Here is a 16,041-nt window from a genome sequence, read left to right as displayed (position 1 = left end):
GCACGGCCCCCCAAGGAGTGACGTGGCGGGCAGCAGGCCTAGGGTTAGGGGGAGGTTGTAGGGACGCATGCAGCGAGAGGGCTTCTAAGAGATGCATTCTGACCAAGCTCTTCAAACTCAAATCCAGGGAGGCCAGGCCAGTAGGACCTGCAGGCACCACGCCTTGGCAGGTGCCAGGCCACAGGATGATCATGGCATGGTGGGCAGCTCAGAGAATGCCAGAACCGGAGAGGTGAGAGGAAGAAGTTTCCAGAACTCACTCCGGAAGAGACATGACTCAGCTGAGCCAGAAGGCGCTGGTTCCACAGGAATGCATGTGCACGCTGGGCACGCCAGGCAGGTGTGGGAGTGGGGATGGACGGGCGGTTGGCTGTGGGGTGTGAGGTCTGGGCCATTTGGAAAGGCTGCCAAAGGGGGTGAGCAGCTGGGAGAGACCATGGTGGGTGTCGGGAGGGCGTGTGGAGCAGGGCCGTGTGCTTAAGGCGCCAAAAGGTAAGGAGGGCGGCCGAGTGTGCTGTGGGGGTGCAAGCGTATGGGTGGGTGTGAGACTGATGCATGTGTGCCTGTGCTTGTGTGAGTGAGCACATGTGAACATGTGTGGATGTACATGCCAGTCGTGTGTGTGCTGTGAGCATGTGACAGTGTGACTGAGCATGTGCCTGTGTGGATGAGTGAGTGGGGATGACTGTGTGTGTGTGAGCCGTGTGTGTGCTGTGAGCATGTGACTGTGACCGAGCATGTGTGTGTGGATGAGTGTGACCGTGGGGATGACTGTGTGTGAGCCATGAGTGTGTGTGCTGTGAGCATGACAGTGTGACTGAGCATGTGCGTGTGTGGATGAGTGTGACCGTGGGAATGACTGCATGAGCACGCAGGTGTGTGGAGGAGCGTGTGCGTTGTGTGAGTGTGGCTGAGTGTGAGCACACATGAGGAGCCTGTGGGTGTGGGAGGGAGGTGGGGAGGCCACAGGGAGGGAAAGCCTGGAGGCTGCAGCTGATCCAGGGCCAGGCCGTGAAGGCATAAGGGTTTCCAGGGGCTGGACCCCAAGAAGCTGAGAGCCAGCACTGGAGAAGGACCCCAAGAGGAAAGGGACGTCCTTGGGCTTCTGTGCCTCCAGGGTCTCAGGGTGCCCCTGAGGGCCAACCGTAGTCCCCACCAGGGCAGAGGTTGCTCTGGGCTTGGCTCTGCTAGACAGACACTGTTTCCTTGGTGAACTCCACTTCTGGGTCCCCCTGGCCCTGAACGGCTCCAGCTGCCCGGGAAATACCTCCTGATGGCTGGGATGTTGCTCCACACTCGGACAGCGCTCTGCAGGACTCCGCCGCGGACATCCGGGATGGTGGCCTGCTCCATCTGGGGGCGGGAAAGGTGGCCGTGGGTCATGGGACCTGGATGGTAAGCGCCCCCGCCACGGGCCCACTGGCCTCGGCTGCCAATGGCCCTGTGCGGTCGACCAACTTTCTACGCCCCCACCTTTTTCTTACACATCACCTTTGGAGAAAACAGCTGATGAATCATTTTAAACCGAAGAACAGACTCTGTGGCAATAAGACACCAAATTACAGACAGGACCTCAGGCACGCCAGGCAAAGGTGGAGCCGCGTGCCCCTACCTAGAGGGCGGACTCTGCCCTCAGCACCGTGCCCCACACCTAGAGGGCGGACCCTGCCCTCAGCACCGCCACAGCCTCCGATTTTCCTCCAGTGGCTACACACGCACTGGCCCCCCATGAGCAAGATTCAGAGGCCTGCAGCTCCTCCACCCGCAGACGCCAGCTGACCCCGTTCCACCGCCATGGCCACAGCTCTGCCTGGGCGGGACACTGACTTCAGGAGCCTCCTCCTGATAAGGGACCCCCACCGTGGACCGGCTCCGGCCAGTTTGCAGAGGCTGCACACTTGAGGGCCTTCGTGTCCTGAGATGACCTCTGTCGTTCAGGGCCTCACTGCGACAGAGTCTCATGTGAAGGCTCCACCCCAGCATGAACACAGGCCGCATGTTACACACGTTTGCTGTAAGCATGTGACAGTGTGACTGAGCATGTGTATGTGGATGTGTGTGACCGTGGGGTCATGTTTGACCCCATGTTTGACACGCACGTTTGTTCAGTATTCGTACAGCAGGGGCCCTTTATAACTCGTTCAGCACGGAGCCCCTGCCCTGGCCACCCCTGTCCTTCCAAGCGCCTCCTCCTGGCTCTGGTCCTGGCAGTGGCTCTGGTCTTGGCAGAAGCCATGCTTCCCGGCCTGGGGAACAAAGCCTTGCAGGCTGTCCTCACGTTAGAGAAACAGCCTCCTGTTTTAAAAGCACAGACCTTGTGATTCTCAGTTCATGGAGTTTGGGAAACAGACTCCGTCTCCTGAAAGCACCGGAGTCCAGAACGGACCCCGCCTTCCTGGACCCCAGTCTCTCCATGAGGAAAGGGGCGTCCTTGGGCTTCGGTGTCTCCAGGCTCTCAGGGTGCCCCTGAGGGCCGACCGAGGTTGCTCTGGGCTTGGCTCTGCTAGACAGACACCGTTTCCTTGGTGAACCAAAGGAAAAGGTCTTTCCCAGCACCAAAAGACCCTGGACCCTTGACCCTGTCTGGACTCTCGACCTCACCCGTAACCTCAGCCCTGCCCAGACCTCAGCAAATCTCCAGCCCACAGGTGCTGCCCACTCGGTGGGCGGAGCCCTCACTGGTTGCTGCCGCTCCATGGAACCGAGAGCATGAGGAACGTCCCCCTCCTGAGCCTCACGCCTGTCTCCTGTGGCCTGTCTCCTATGGCTGAGGTGTGGCGGTCCCTCCCCTACCCTGGAAGTATCTGGAACACCCGGCCTGTCCGTCCCAGACGGATCCATCACTGAGCCTGAAAGTGGTTCCTCTGATAATTGGGATTCAGACGTGTGAAGAAAGGCTGTTTATGTGAGTGTGTGGTGTGAGCTTGCGTGCGTGTGGTGTGCCTATGTGAGGCAAGTGTGTGCACCTGGGAGTGGGCGTGGTGTCACGAGCACGTGTGTGTGCAGACTGAGGGGGCGGGGTGGAGGAAGTGAGCCCCCAAGGCGGAGATCTGCGAGCAAGGGAGAGGTGTGAGGTGGGACCACCCTCCAAGGCCATCCTGGAAGGAGTGTGGTGTCCCAGGTACCACAGCCTCTGCCTGGGCCACACGGCAGCTCTCCTGAGTCCTTTGCCCACCTGGAAAGCAGTGGCCACAGGGGGCCTGGCCCGGAGTCTGGGGTGTAGGCTGAGCTCCACCCCAACAACCCCTCCCTCACGTGGCCATGGGCCAGAGGGAGGGCCACCCGGCCCCGTACACACCTCCAGGAAGCGACACACCAGGTCTTGGTCTTCTTTGTTTAGCATCAGATGGTCCACGAACATCCAGAAGAAGGGCCGGGGGCTGCCCGAGGGCCGTGCGTACTGCAGGAGCCGGTGGAACTGGAACAGGTACCAGGCTGGGGGGACAGGGTTGAGGGGTCTGGGGATATTCAGGTGCATCTGGGCGGGGGCCCAAGGGGCCTGAGGCACAAGAGCAGGGTTGGGGGTGTCTAGAGGATGTGCCGGCCTGGTTCTGAGGGGTTCCCGGCCCCTGTGGCAGCTCCGCCCCTCCAGCAGCAATAGAGGCCCGAGGCCGTGGGACTCGCTGTGCCAGAGCCACAGAGGCGCAAGGACCCCCCTCCCCGGCAGGCCGGGCGTTGGCGACCCGAGTGAGCCAGGAGCTAATGGCAGAGCGCCTGCCTGGTGCAAATACCGCCTTCTGGAGGAAGCTCCAAAGGACACATGAGCTGCAGAGATGTGGGCAAGCTGGGGGCTGCACGGGGCCAGTGGGGAGCCCGTGGTGACGGGATCGCTCACTCTCATGCTCATGATGAGGGTGTGTGGGTAACAGCTAGGTCAGAACTCATGGAGTTGTGCAACTGAATGTGTGCAACTTACCGTCAGTGATGCCTCAATAAAGCTGTTTTTAAAAAAATGCAGACACTTCGCAGTTTCTGCCCAGCATGTGGTGGGGACGGGGGGGGGCGGGGAGAGGAAACAGGGTTGGGGGCAGGCTTTCTGGGGACCTGGAGCTGACCGCAGGCCGTTTCTGAAGCATCATCACTCACCGGGGGGATGGTCACAGGCGTGGCCGGGGGCAGGTGTGGCACCATACAGGAGATCGAACGGGCCCCACTCTTCCACCTGCAGCAGAGAAGGCATGGGCACGGAGGCAGCAGAGGTCCCCAGAGTGGACCCCGCTCAGCTGGCAGGACCCGCAGGCCGGGGCAAGCCACGGAGTGGAGCCCACGAGGGCAGAGCCACCCACAGCCGCCACTAGCCTCAGGGGCTGCCTGCCTGGAGCCCAGAGGAGAAGACTATGCTGCGAGTTTGGGGACTGAATTCTGCCCAAATTCCTTTCTAAGGAGCGTGGGGGAATCACGCCTCACAAACCACAAAAGCTTGTTAAATGGGTGTTTTTGACCCGATATACGGTGACTCTGCCATGGCATCACCCGACAGACAGCAGACCTCCTTATTTTAACTTAAGCATTCCTTTCTACTGACTCCAAGTTTTTAGGCAAAGCTTAACTCTTTTTTTTTTTTTTTTTTTTTTTTGAGACAGAGTTTCGCTCTTGTTACCCAGGCTGGAGTGCAGTGGCGCGATCTCGGCTCACCGCAACCTCCGCCTCCTGGGTTCAGGCAATTCTCCTGCCTCAGCCTCCTAAGTAGCTGGGATTACAGGCACGCGCCACCACGCCCAGCTAGTTTTTTGTATTTTTAGTAGAGACGGGGTTTCACTATGTTGACCAGGATGGTCTCGATCTCTCGACCTCGTGATCCACCCGCCTCGGCCTCCCAAAGTGCTGGGATTACAGGCTTGAGCCACCGCGCCCGGCAGCTTAACTCTTTTAACCAACTGCCAACTGAAGAATCCCTAAACCCACCTATAACCTGTAAGCCCTGCTCCAAGATATCCTACCTTTTGGGGCTAAGCCAATGTGCACCTTCTATGTATTGATTATTTATTGATTTTTTGATTTATTGATTTTTTTTTGAGATGGGGTCTCACTTTGTCACCCAGGCTGTGGTGCAATGGCGAGATCTCGGCTCACCGCCACCTCCTGTTTTCAAGTAATCCTCCTGCCTCGGCCTCTAGAGTAGCTGGGACCACAGGTGAGCACCGCCACACCCGCCAATGTTTTTGTATTTTTGGTAGAGATGAGGTTGCCCAGGCTGGTCTTGAATGCCTGAGCTCAAAGTACTGGGATTACAGGCGTGAGACACCGCACCAGACCTGTGTATGGATTTCTGATTCTATCTGCGGTTCCCGTCTCTCTGAAATGTATAAAACCGAATTGTACCTGAGCGCCTTGGGTGCCCTTCTTTGGGACCTCTCGAGACTGTTTCCCGGACCATGGTTCAGAATAAACCTGTTTAAGTACTTTGGCAGAATTTGGTTTTTCTGTCTGTCATCACATTGCCCTTGGAGAACCAGTCCCGGGAGCCCCAACACCGCAGAGCAACCGAGGAGGTGACTCTGTCCTGTGTGAACACAGCAGGCAGTGCCCGCACAGCTGCTCCCTGCCGGACAGAAATAGCTCCTGCAGAGCACCTGTGACCAGGCTGCTCCATGGCTAAGCTGGAAGACAAATCGCAGCCACCCCACAGTCAAGACAAGGGTGCCCTTCAGCCACGAAAGTGACCAAGGTGGGGCTGTGGGCAGCGCTGGCTTCATAATCTTCATAATCTTCTTCAGAAAACATCAACAGCTGGGCGCGGTGGCTCATGCCTGTAATCCCAGCACTTTGGGAGGCCAAGGCGAGTGGATCACCTGAGGTCAGGAGTTCAAGACTAGCCTGGCCCATATAGTGAAACCCTGTCTCTCCTAAAAATACAAAAAATTAGCTGGCCATGGTGCGCCTGTAATCCCAGCTACTCGGAAAGACAGAGGCAGGAGAATCGCTTGAACCTGGGAGGTGGAGGTTGTGGTGAGCTGAGATTGTGCCACTGCACTCCAGCCTGGGCAACAGAGAGAGACTCGATCTCCTGACAGCACCAGAGTCCAGAACAGACCCCGCTTCCCTGGACCCCCCTCAAATCACATAACAGCCGGAATCCCGTTAGCCCCAGACCCCTCATGGTGCCTCTGCTGCATCCTCCCGCGATGTAGCCAGTGGAGAAACCTGTTAACGGCAGGTGCTATGTGAGGGTCCCCAAGTGACAGCTTTACTGTGAAGAAAAGGCATGCAGGGTGTGGACAGCAGAGCTGATGGGGGCTGCTGGTGCCAGGCTGGCACCCCCAAAGACCTGCACACAGGTGGGTGCATGGGTTTCCCTAACAGCAGCATGGGAAGACGCCAGGGCAGCGGGGGCTCCGGCCTGCAGAGGGAACCCACGGCTGGAGCCCTGTCATCTTCCAGTGGCAGGAGGACGCCTTCAAACAGCGACCGGTTGTCCAGGTCAAGGCTCAGCCTCTCCATCTTAGAGGGTGGAGTGGGGTCCAGCCCCTCCTTGCAGGAGCGTGCCCCATCACAGGCAGTGGAAACTGGCCCGTTGGCTTTCCAGGTGTTGGACAAGATGCTTGCCCCGCTGCCCTGCTCTGGCTCTGGCAGTGCTGGGACAACAGCCTGCTGCTCAGCCCTGCGCTGCTGTCAGGGGGCTGACCCCTGCCAGACCCCGGACCCGCACCGGGCTGCTGAGAGGCCCAGGGGTTCGTGGCTTCCCCCCGCGCTGCTGCCACCTCCTTGCCCACCTCATCCTTGGCATTGCCTGAGGGATCCCGCATCCCTGCTCGCACGGCGGGCCTGAAGTGGGCATCGGTACTCACGTCCTTCCTCACTACGTCTGTGACATCATCCAAGTGCTTCAGTCGCCCCTGGTCAGAACCGCTTCCCAAAAAGCCCAGACTCGTCAGCTCTGCATGAGGAGACCAGAAGGCCCAGCGGGTGAGCATGGATTGTGCCACTACAGGGACTCGAAGTGCTGGTGGCCGATCAGAGGACCCTCTTACGGTTAAGGAGACAATTTATTTTTGAGATGGAGTTTTACCGTTGTTGCCCAGGCTGGAGTGCAGTGGCGTTATCTCGGCTCACCACAACCTCCACCTCTGTGGTTCAAGCGATTCTTCTGCCTCAGCCTCCCGAGTAGCTGGGATTACAGGCATGCGCCACCATGCCCGGCTAATTTTTGTATTTTTAATAAAGACAGGGTTTCACCGTGTTGGCCAGGCTGGTCTTGAACTCCCAACCTTAGGTGATCTGCCCGCCTCAACCTCCCAAAGTTCTGGGATTACAGGCGTGAACCACTGTGCCTGGCTTGGGCAACACAGCAAGTCACCATATCCACAAAACTTTTTTTTTTTTGAGACAGAGTCTTGCTCTGTCACCAGGTGCCAGGCTGGAGTGCAGTGGCACGATCTTGGCTCACTGCAACCTCCACCTCCTGGGTTCAAGCAATTCTCCTGCCTCAGCCTCCCACGTAGCTGGGACTACAGGTATGTGCCACCACGCCTGGCTATTTGTTTATTTATAGAGATGGGTTTTCAACATGTTGGTCAGGCTGGTCTCCAGCTCTTGATCTCAAGTTGATCTGCCTGCCTCAGCCTCCCAAAGTGCTGGGATTACAGGCGTGAGCCACCAAGCCGGCCGGACTTCATCTTTTTGGTGATGTGGCAGAGGATTTAGGACGGAGGTTTTGTCTCATAATAAGCTAAACAAGCAGACATCACCAAGTATTGATTTAAGAGTGTCAAGAACTGAGGCTGGTGTGGTGGCTCACGCCTGTAATTCCAACACTTTGGGAAGCAGAGGTGGGTGGATCACCTAAGGTCAGGAGTTCAAGGCTAGCCTGGCCAACATGGTGAAACTCTGTCTCTACTAAAAATACAAAAATTAGCCGGGCGTGGTGGTGCACACCTGTAGTCTCAGCTACTCTAGCTGAGGCAGAGGAATCATCACTTGAACTGATGAATCAACCTTGAATCAACCTCCACTTGAGGTGGAGGTTGCAGTGAGCTGAGATTACACCACTGCACTCTAGCCTGGTAACAGAGAGAGACTCCTCCCCCTTCCCCCAAAAAGTCAAGCACTGTATTAGAGCACCAGGCATTTTTGGAATGCGATGTCACTGCTGGTTAGGAATCCAGAGCGGTGGAGTCCACTCCACTGTGCAGCTGTTGTGAGCCGCAGAGCCCTGGACCCACCTTGGAGGAAGCCCGGGCTTCCTCAGCCCCGCCTGGGCAGCATGACCTGGGCAGTCTATGGGGGCTGTGGGATCAGGCTCCCGGTCAGCTGCATGGGGCAGATACACACCCCCGAGTGAGGCTGAGTGAGGCACTGTGGCATTAGCAGATGTCCCAGGGGGACCCATCCCTAAGGAGATGGCCAGAGGTGAGGGAGTGTCTTCAGGGATTCTGCCTTGCCTGCAGGGCCAGCAGACAAGTGGGATTTCCAAAGGCCTCAGCACAGGCCCAGGGTGGAGGACACCAGCAGGTAGCCAGCCTGGGGACAGAGGTTTGGGTGGAGGAGGGTGTGGGGACCCGGGGGTGGGTGGAGGTTGAGATGGAGGAGTGTAGGGACCCCGGGGGTGAGAGACAGTCAGGTGGGTGGAGGTTGAGGTGGAGGAGGGTGTGGGGACCCTGGGTTCGTGGCCTGCGAGGCAGCCAGGTGTGTGGAGGTGTCTTCCCACATGTCTTTGGAACGTCACTGACTCACCTTTCTTGATGTCCCCAAAAAGGGCCAGCACCCGCACCGGCTGTCTCCTCCACACAGGAAGGGTTTCGAACATCTCAAGGGGACTCTTCTATTTATTAAAACACCGAAACAGGACATTGTGTTGGCTATTTGTTTACAGAGCCCTTGAGTTACAATGAAAATGCTTCCCTGGGCCGGGCGCGGTGGCTCAAGCTTGTAATCCCAGCACTTTGGGAGGCCGAGGCGGGTGGATCACGAGGTCAAGAGATCGAGACCATCCTGGTCAACATGGTGAAACCCCGTCTCTACTAAAAATACAAAAAATTAGCTGGGCATGGTGGCGCATGCCTGTAATCCCAGCTACTCAGGAGGTCGAGGCAGGAGAATTGCCTGAACCCAGGAGGCGGAGGTTGCGGTGAGCCGAGATCGCGCCATTGCACTCCAGCCTGGGTAACAAGAGTGAAACTCCGTCTCATAAAAAAAAAAAAAAAAAAAAAAAAAAAAAAAAAAAAAAATGCTTTCCTGGATGAACTCTCACCAGAGAGTCATCGGAGACGTACCCGTTGAAGCCTGACCTGGCCCGTCCTGACCCCCGTTACCCCTGGGAAGCACCCACCCCTGCCCCAGCCTTGACCTCCCTCTCTGACCCCCAGCCATCTCCAGCCAAGGGACAGTAGGTGTGGAAGGGTTTACTGATTTTTATTTTTTTGAGATGAAGTCTCACTCTGTAGCCCAGGCTGGAGTGCAGTGGCGCCATCTCGGCTCACTATAAACTCCACCCCCCCGGGTCCTGGTTCAAGAAATTCTCCTACCTCAGCCTCCCAAGTAGCTGGGATTACAGGCATGAGCCACCATGCCCAGCTAATTTTTGTATTTTTAGTAGAGACGGGGTTTCACCCTGTTGGGCAGTCTGGTCTTGATCTGCCCGCCTCAGCCTCCCAAAGTGCTGGGATTACAGGTGTGAGCCACTGTACCCAGCGATTTTTTTAAAAACAGAATTGCTGCCGGGCGAGGTGGCTCAAGCCTGTAATCCCAGCACTTTGGGAGGCCGAGGCAGGTGGATCACGAGGTCAAGAGATCGAGACCATCCTGGTCAACTTGGTGAAACCCCGTCTCTACTAAAAATACAAAAAATTAGCTGGGCATGATGGCTCGTGCCTGTAATCCTAGCTACTCAGGAGGCTGAGGCAGGAGAATTGCCTGAACCCAGGAGTTGGAGGTTGCGGTGAGCGGAGATCGCGCCATTGCACTCCAGCCTGGGTAACAAGAGCGAAACTCCGTCTCAAAAAAAAAAAAACCAGAATTGCTGTCACCCAGGCTGGAGTGCAGTGGTGTGATCTTGGCTCAGTCCCCGGGTACAAGCGATTCTCCTGTCTAAGCCTCCCAAGTAGCTGGGATCATAGGCATGCACCACCATGCCCAGCTAACTTTTGTATTTTTAGTAGAGAGAGTTTCACCATGTTGGCCAGACTGGTCTTGGTCACCCAGGCAGCTTCAAAAGAGCCTCGGAGAAGAGATCCCTGAGGTCAGAGCCGCCCGGGGAGAGGTGAGCCTTGGGGGCAGTTGAGGCCCTGCAGTTGGCCCGCCCCTGTCAACCAGCCGGTCCAGGCGGGCAGCTGGCTCTGCCCTCACCTGCTCTGTTAAAGGGCCAGCCCCTCCCGAAAGGCCCAAAACTCGGGAGGCCTCGGCTTTCAGAGCTCTAGGCTCTATTCCTACAAAAACACCACCCCAGCTTCTTCTCCGAGAAAACATCAAATGTTGGGTGACGCTGGTGCTGTGCGGTGGGGAGGGGCCTGGAGGCCCCAGAGGCCCTGGGATGGGGAACCGTGCCGTTTCAGCAGTGGCATCGGGGCTGGGGTCGTGGCTGCGGATGGGGCCGGGGCTGAGGCCATGGAGCTTCAGCTGAGGGGGCAAGGCTGAGGACAAGGAGTGAACGCCTGTCACCAAGCTGGGCTGCCTGGTCAAGGACAGGAACATCAAGTCCCCAGAGAAGATCTACCTCTTCTTCCTGCTCATTGAAGAATCTGAGATCATTGACTTTTCCCTGGGGGCCTCTTTCAAGGACACCATTTTGAAGAAACTGTGTCTCAAAGATGGTGTCTCTGAGACAGGTGCAGACGCAGACCCGCGCCGGCCAGCGCACCAGGTTCAAGGCCTTTGCTGCCCTCGGGACCACACGACGGCCACGTCCATCTGGGTGTTAAGTGCTCCAAGGAGGCGGCCACTGCTGTCCGTGGGGCCGTCACCCTGGCCAAGCTCCCCATTGTCCCCGTACACAGAGGCTACCAGGGGATGGGATCGGCAAGCCCCACACCGTCCCTTGCAAGGTGACAGGCCGCTGCAGATCTGCGCTGCTGCACCTCATCCCCGCTTCCGGGGGTACTGGCATCGTCTCGGCGCCTGTGCCCAAGAAGCTGCTTATGTCGGCTGCTATCATGACTGCCACACCTCAGCCAGGGGCTGCACTGCCATCCTGGCAGCTTCCTCAAGGCCACCTTTGATGCCGTCTCTAAGACCGCTGCCTGACCCCCACCTCTGGAAGGATACTGTATTCACCAAGTCTCCCTATTAGGAATTCACTGCCCACTTCATCAGTGTGCACCAGAGTCTGCGTGCAGAGGACCCAGCTGTGGCTACAACATAGTGTTGATATACAAGAAAAATAAAGTTAATGAATCCTGAAAAAAAAAATACCACCTCATCTGACCCTTTCCTTAGAATTGGGGCAGGTTGAAGCCTGCTGGGCAGGGAGAGATGACTTCGCTGAACCTTAAGAATGTGAGCTGGAGGCCGGTGCAGTTTCACGCTTAGCTCAGGGGTGCCTGGCTCCCCGCTGGCTGCCTCGCTGAGAGCCACACCCCTTCTAGAGGAGCTTCCTGTGGGTGGCCTGCAAATTTAAACAGACTGGGGGGGTCAGGTGCAGTGGCTCATGCCTGGCATCCCAGCACTTTGGGAGACTGAGTCAGGTGGATCACAAGGCTGGGAGTTCGAGACCAGTCTGGCCAAACATGGTGAAACCCCGTCTCTACTAAAAGAACAAAATTGGCCTGTAATCCCAGCTACTCAGGAGGCTGAGGCAGGAGAATCACTTGAACCCAGGCTGCCGAGGTTGCGGTGAGCCGAGACGGTGCCATTGTACTCCAGCCTGGGCAACAAGAGCAAAAATCTGTCTCAAAAAAAAAAACAAAACAAAAATAACCAAAACCAGACCAGGGGACCCGGCACAGTAGAAATGGTTCTCTTGCAGCTCAGGAGGCCAGAGGTCTGTAGTCACGGCGTGCCAGCTGGCAGGCGAGAGGAGCCCGGCCTCTCCCCCAGCTCCCGGGGCTGCTGGCACCATGGCTGGTGGATGCCACACTCCAGTCTCTGCCCCCATTACCACGTGGCTGTCTTCCTGTCTCCACGTCCCGAATCTCTTACAGGGACACTAGTGGCAGCATTAGGGCCCACCCTAAGTCCGGAATGACCTCATCTCATGACCCTCAGCTAAATCAGTAGGGCAAAGGCCCTATTTCCAGATAAGATGACATCCACAGGCAGGGGTTAGGACCTGGTCACACCTCTCAGGGGACACAGTTCCGCCCTCTCCGCCTTTATCCGAGGCTCCTGCCTGGCCCCCCGGCTCCTCGGCTGGACTCCCAAGAAGGGCCCACATCTGGCCGGCATCCGTCAGGGCATCTGCTCCTGGGGACTGGACTTTGAGAGGTGCTGAGGACGTGCCAGCCACGCTCTGCTGGCCCTCTCCCACCTGCTACCAGAACCTCATTCGCAGGCTTGGAAGAAACGAAACTGCCGCACCAAAGCCATTTACTCAAAGCCCCCACTGAGTGGAAGCCGCTGTCAGAGGAACCCAGGAAAGGGTGTTTGCTGTGCGCCTGCCTCCCGCGGGCGCCTTACCGACTCCTGGTCGTAGAAGGCCTTGAGGTGGCTGCGCCATTTCTTCCGGCGCTGGAGCAGCCCGCTGCGGGAGAAGGGCAGGCACAGGAAGCACACCCAGTTGCTCATGGCGTGCACCTTCCCTGAGGTCCCGGGGCCGACCAGGATATCCACACACTCGAAGCAGTAGCATCTAGGGTCAGACAGAAAACCACAGTGGCGGACATGAGAGCCCGCGTGTGCCAAGGATGGCAGAGGTGGGCCTGCGCCTTGCTTCGGAGGGAAAAGTCGTGCTGGAGCTCACTCTGAGAAGGCCAGGTGGTGGACCGGGCAAGGGGACACGGTCCCTCCTAGGGATGCAGAGTGACATGAGCCAAGCCGGGTGCAGAGGACAGGGAGGTAGGCTCACAGGCAATGGCAGATCTCAAGGAACCCCCTAAGCTGTCTGTCTGCCCCCAAACTCTGGAGCCTGAGGAAACAGTGTAGGGGCTCCCAGCAAAACCAGATGTAGGAACACCAGCTGTGGGGAGAGAATTTGAGGTCGGGGGAGCTGTGAAAACAAGGATGACCCAGGACAGAGGGGACGGGCCGGCGGATGGAGCCGGGCTGGGGGCAATGGCTGAGGGCTGAACATGCCCCTCATCACCCCGGGTCCTGACTGGCAGCCTGGGTGTGGGGTTTCCATCACTGCACAGTACTGAGGCAATACCAACACTGACATGAAAAGTCACAAGTGCCAGCCGCAGACACCCGACTCCCGCACGTCAGGGCTCTATGCCCAAGAGGAACGCATCTGAGGCAGAAACCGGAAGCTTCCAGGGAAATCATCCTTTTGGGAGGAAAAGCCACCCACATTCCAGAATGAGTAGCTGGAAGGATGGATGTGTCCTCAGCTCCTGGCAGTGGCTCCTTCACCCTTCACCCCCCGGGCAGGGCCCTGGCCTCACCGGGTGCAATCGGGGTTTTCGCAGATGAGCAGCGTCCCCCCGGAGGAGCAGATGGAGCAGTAGGATTGGTACCCGTCGTCGTCATACAGGAAGAGGGCGTCCAGGAACTTGTCCTGGGGAGGAGCGAGGCAAGGCTGGCTTGTGTCCTCCCTGCTCTGAGGCCGTGAGGCAGTCGCACCCAGCCTCCCTGCCTACCTTACATGGGGTGCACATCCCTCCCTCAAACAGAGGGTGCTTCGTGTGAACCTGGAAGCTTCCGCAGCAGAGGCAGATCTCTAAAGGAAACATTCAAAGTGCGAGGTGTTTTATGGTGCCGTCAAATGCAGCAGAAGACTTAGGAATACATTTAGCCAAACCAGCGTGAGGCTTATACACTGAAAACTGCAAAACATGGTTAAAAGATGTTAAGGGATACAAAAATTAGCCGGGCTACTGGTGTATGCCTGTAATCCCAGCTACTCAGGAGGCTGAGACAGGAGAATCGCTCGAGCCCAGGAGGCGGAGGCTGCAGTGAGCTGAGATTGCACCATTGCACTCCAGCCTGGGCAACAAGAGCGAAACTCCGTCTCGAAAAAAGAAAGAAAGATGTTAAGGAAGACGGGCATGGTGCCTCAAACCTATAATCCCAGCATTTTGGGAGGCTGAGGCGAGCGGATCACCTGAGGTCAGGAGTTTGAGACCAGCCTGGCCAACATGGTGAAACCCTGTCTTTAAAAAAAATAAGGAAAGAGAGGCCGGGTGCGGTGGCTCAAGCCTGTAATCCCAGCACTTTGGGAGGCCGAGGCGGGTGGATCACGAGGTCGAGAGATCGAGACCATCCTGGTCAACATAGTGAAACCCCGTCTCTACTAAAAATACAAAAAATTAGCTGGGCGTGGTGGCGCGTGCCTGTAATCCCAGCTACTTAGGAGGCTGAGGCAGGAGAATTGCCTGAGCCCAGGAGGCGGAGGTTGCGGTGAGCCGAGATCACGCCATTGCACTCCAGCCTGGGTAACAAGAGCGAAAACTCCGTCTCAAAAAAAAAAAATAAAATAAAAAATAAGGAAAGAAAGAAAGATACTAAGGAAGACGGAACAAAATGGAAAGCTATCCCGTGTTTGTGGATCAGAAGACTTAATATTGCCTGGGTGCAGTGGCTCACGTCTGTAATCTCAGCACTTTGGGAGGTTGAGGTGGGCAGATCACCTGAGTTCAGGAGTTCAAGACCAGCCTGGCCAACATGGCGAAACCCCGTTGCTATTGAAAATACAAAAATTAGCTGGGCATAGTGATAGGTGCCTGTACTTCCAGCTACTTGGGAGGCTGAGGCAGGAGAATCACTTTAACCCGGGAGACAGAGGTTGCAGTGAGCCAAGATCATGCCTCTGCACTCCAGCCTGGGGGACAGAGTGAGACTCTGTCTCAAAAAAAAAAAAAAAAAAAAAACCAACAAAAAAAACACTTAATGTTGTTAAAAGAGCATGAGTGCCCAAATGGATTTGCAGACCCCTCTCTAAATCCCAGCCAGCTTTTTGGCAGGAGTAGACAGTCTGATCCTAAATCCATTTGGAAATTCGAGGCTCTAGAAAAGACAAGCGCACGTGGAGACAAAGTCGAGGAGTGGCGGGGGTTCCGGGTGACTGGTACTAGATAGGATTCTCTTTTGGGGGTGATAAAAATCTTCTAAGATTAGATAGTGATGATGGTTGCTAACTCTGTAAATAAACTGAAATACTTTGAACTGCATTCTTTAAATGAAGCTTCAGGGGCCTGGGAGGGGAAGAAGGGGCACAAGTGGCCTAGTGGGGCCCTCTGGGTTCCCCTGGGATCTCACTGTCTCTCAGGCTGGAGTGCAGTGGTGTCACCGTGGCTCACTGCAGCTTCCATCTCTCCAGCTCAGGCAATCTTCCCAACTCAGCCTCATGAGTAGCTGGGACTACGGGCACATGCCACCATGTCTGCTTAATTTTTTTTCTTTTTTTGTAGAGACAGAGTCTCACTATGTTGCTTAGGCTGGTCTCAAACTCCTCGGCCTCCCAAAGAGCTGGGATTAGAGGTGTGAGCCACCGCACCGGCCCCTTTCACCGGGTTGTGGGTAAGCGTGCAAACACTCCACTCACCTTCTATGTTCCGCTGGTTAACCTTGACTTCATATGCAATAAGCTCTGGAAAAGAAGATAAGAAACAGCCCCTCTCCTTCCTCCTCTGATCTCTTCGTTTAAACATGGCCAAGAAGTGAGCATCACTCGTTCACTGTCCGAAGTCACAGGAGCCTGAGCACCTCTCCCACCCCTCCCCCACACCTTATCTTGGTGTGTTAAACGCCTCGCCCGGGGGAAGGCTGTGGGTGGGGAACCTCCTGCTCCTGCTGGGGGTATCTGAAAAATGCATGAACATTCCAGAAGCCTGGAACTCCAGATCTTTTCCAGGCCTGGGGGCTGCATCCTACGAGACCGGTCCAATAAGCAGATGAGCCCTCACCTCTGCCTGTGGCCGGGGAAACAGGGCTTGAGAGCTCACGGGATCCCACCAAGATCACGTCCATGCCGGGCTCGGCCTCCAGGTCCAGGGCTGGGGTGGCTGCCAT

The 16,041-nt window shown here is 56.7% G+C and overlaps 1 protein-coding gene and 1 long non-coding RNA gene across 3 annotated transcripts in view; one reads left to right on the top strand and one right to left on the bottom strand.

The window, feature by feature from the left end:
- Positions 1 to 3,949, top strand: part of LOC120368466 (uncharacterized) — a 10,771-nt gene extending 6,822 nt beyond the window's left edge. The window contains exons 2-4 of the long non-coding RNA XR_005582588.2: positions 128 to 340; positions 3,341 to 3,427; positions 3,579 to 3,949. This is a non-coding gene — a long non-coding RNA (uncharacterized LOC120368466). The remainder of the gene's footprint in view (positions 1 to 127; positions 341 to 3,340; positions 3,428 to 3,578) is intronic.
- Positions 1 to 16,041, bottom strand: part of DNMT3L (DNA methyltransferase 3 like) — a 17,502-nt gene extending 1,461 nt beyond the window's left edge. For both annotated transcript variants that reach the window (XM_039480612.1, XM_039480613.1), the window contains exons 1-10: positions 15,936 to 16,041; positions 15,575 to 15,619; positions 13,671 to 13,750; positions 13,476 to 13,588; positions 12,550 to 12,721; positions 8,674 to 8,761; positions 6,789 to 6,877; positions 4,087 to 4,162; positions 3,299 to 3,435; positions 1,268 to 1,353 (exon numbers count right to left, since the gene is read on the bottom strand). In XM_039480612.1, the coding sequence (XP_039336546.1) occupies positions 1,268 to 1,353; positions 3,299 to 3,435; positions 4,087 to 4,162; positions 6,789 to 6,877; positions 8,674 to 8,761; positions 12,550 to 12,721; positions 13,476 to 13,588; positions 13,671 to 13,750; positions 15,575 to 15,619; positions 15,936 to 16,041 (992 nt within the window). The remainder of the gene's footprint in view (positions 1 to 1,267; positions 1,354 to 3,298; positions 3,436 to 4,086; positions 4,163 to 6,788; positions 6,878 to 8,673; positions 8,762 to 12,549; positions 12,722 to 13,475; positions 13,589 to 13,670; positions 13,751 to 15,574; positions 15,620 to 15,935) is intronic.

Source organism: Saimiri boliviensis, chromosome 18 (genome assembly GCF_048565385.1).
Source record: "Saimiri boliviensis isolate mSaiBol1 chromosome 18, mSaiBol1.pri, whole genome shotgun sequence".
In the NCBI taxonomy this organism is placed as follows: domain Eukaryota; kingdom Metazoa; phylum Chordata; class Mammalia; order Primates; family Cebidae; genus Saimiri; species Saimiri boliviensis.
This window is presented reverse-complemented; position numbering and strand designations above follow the sequence as displayed.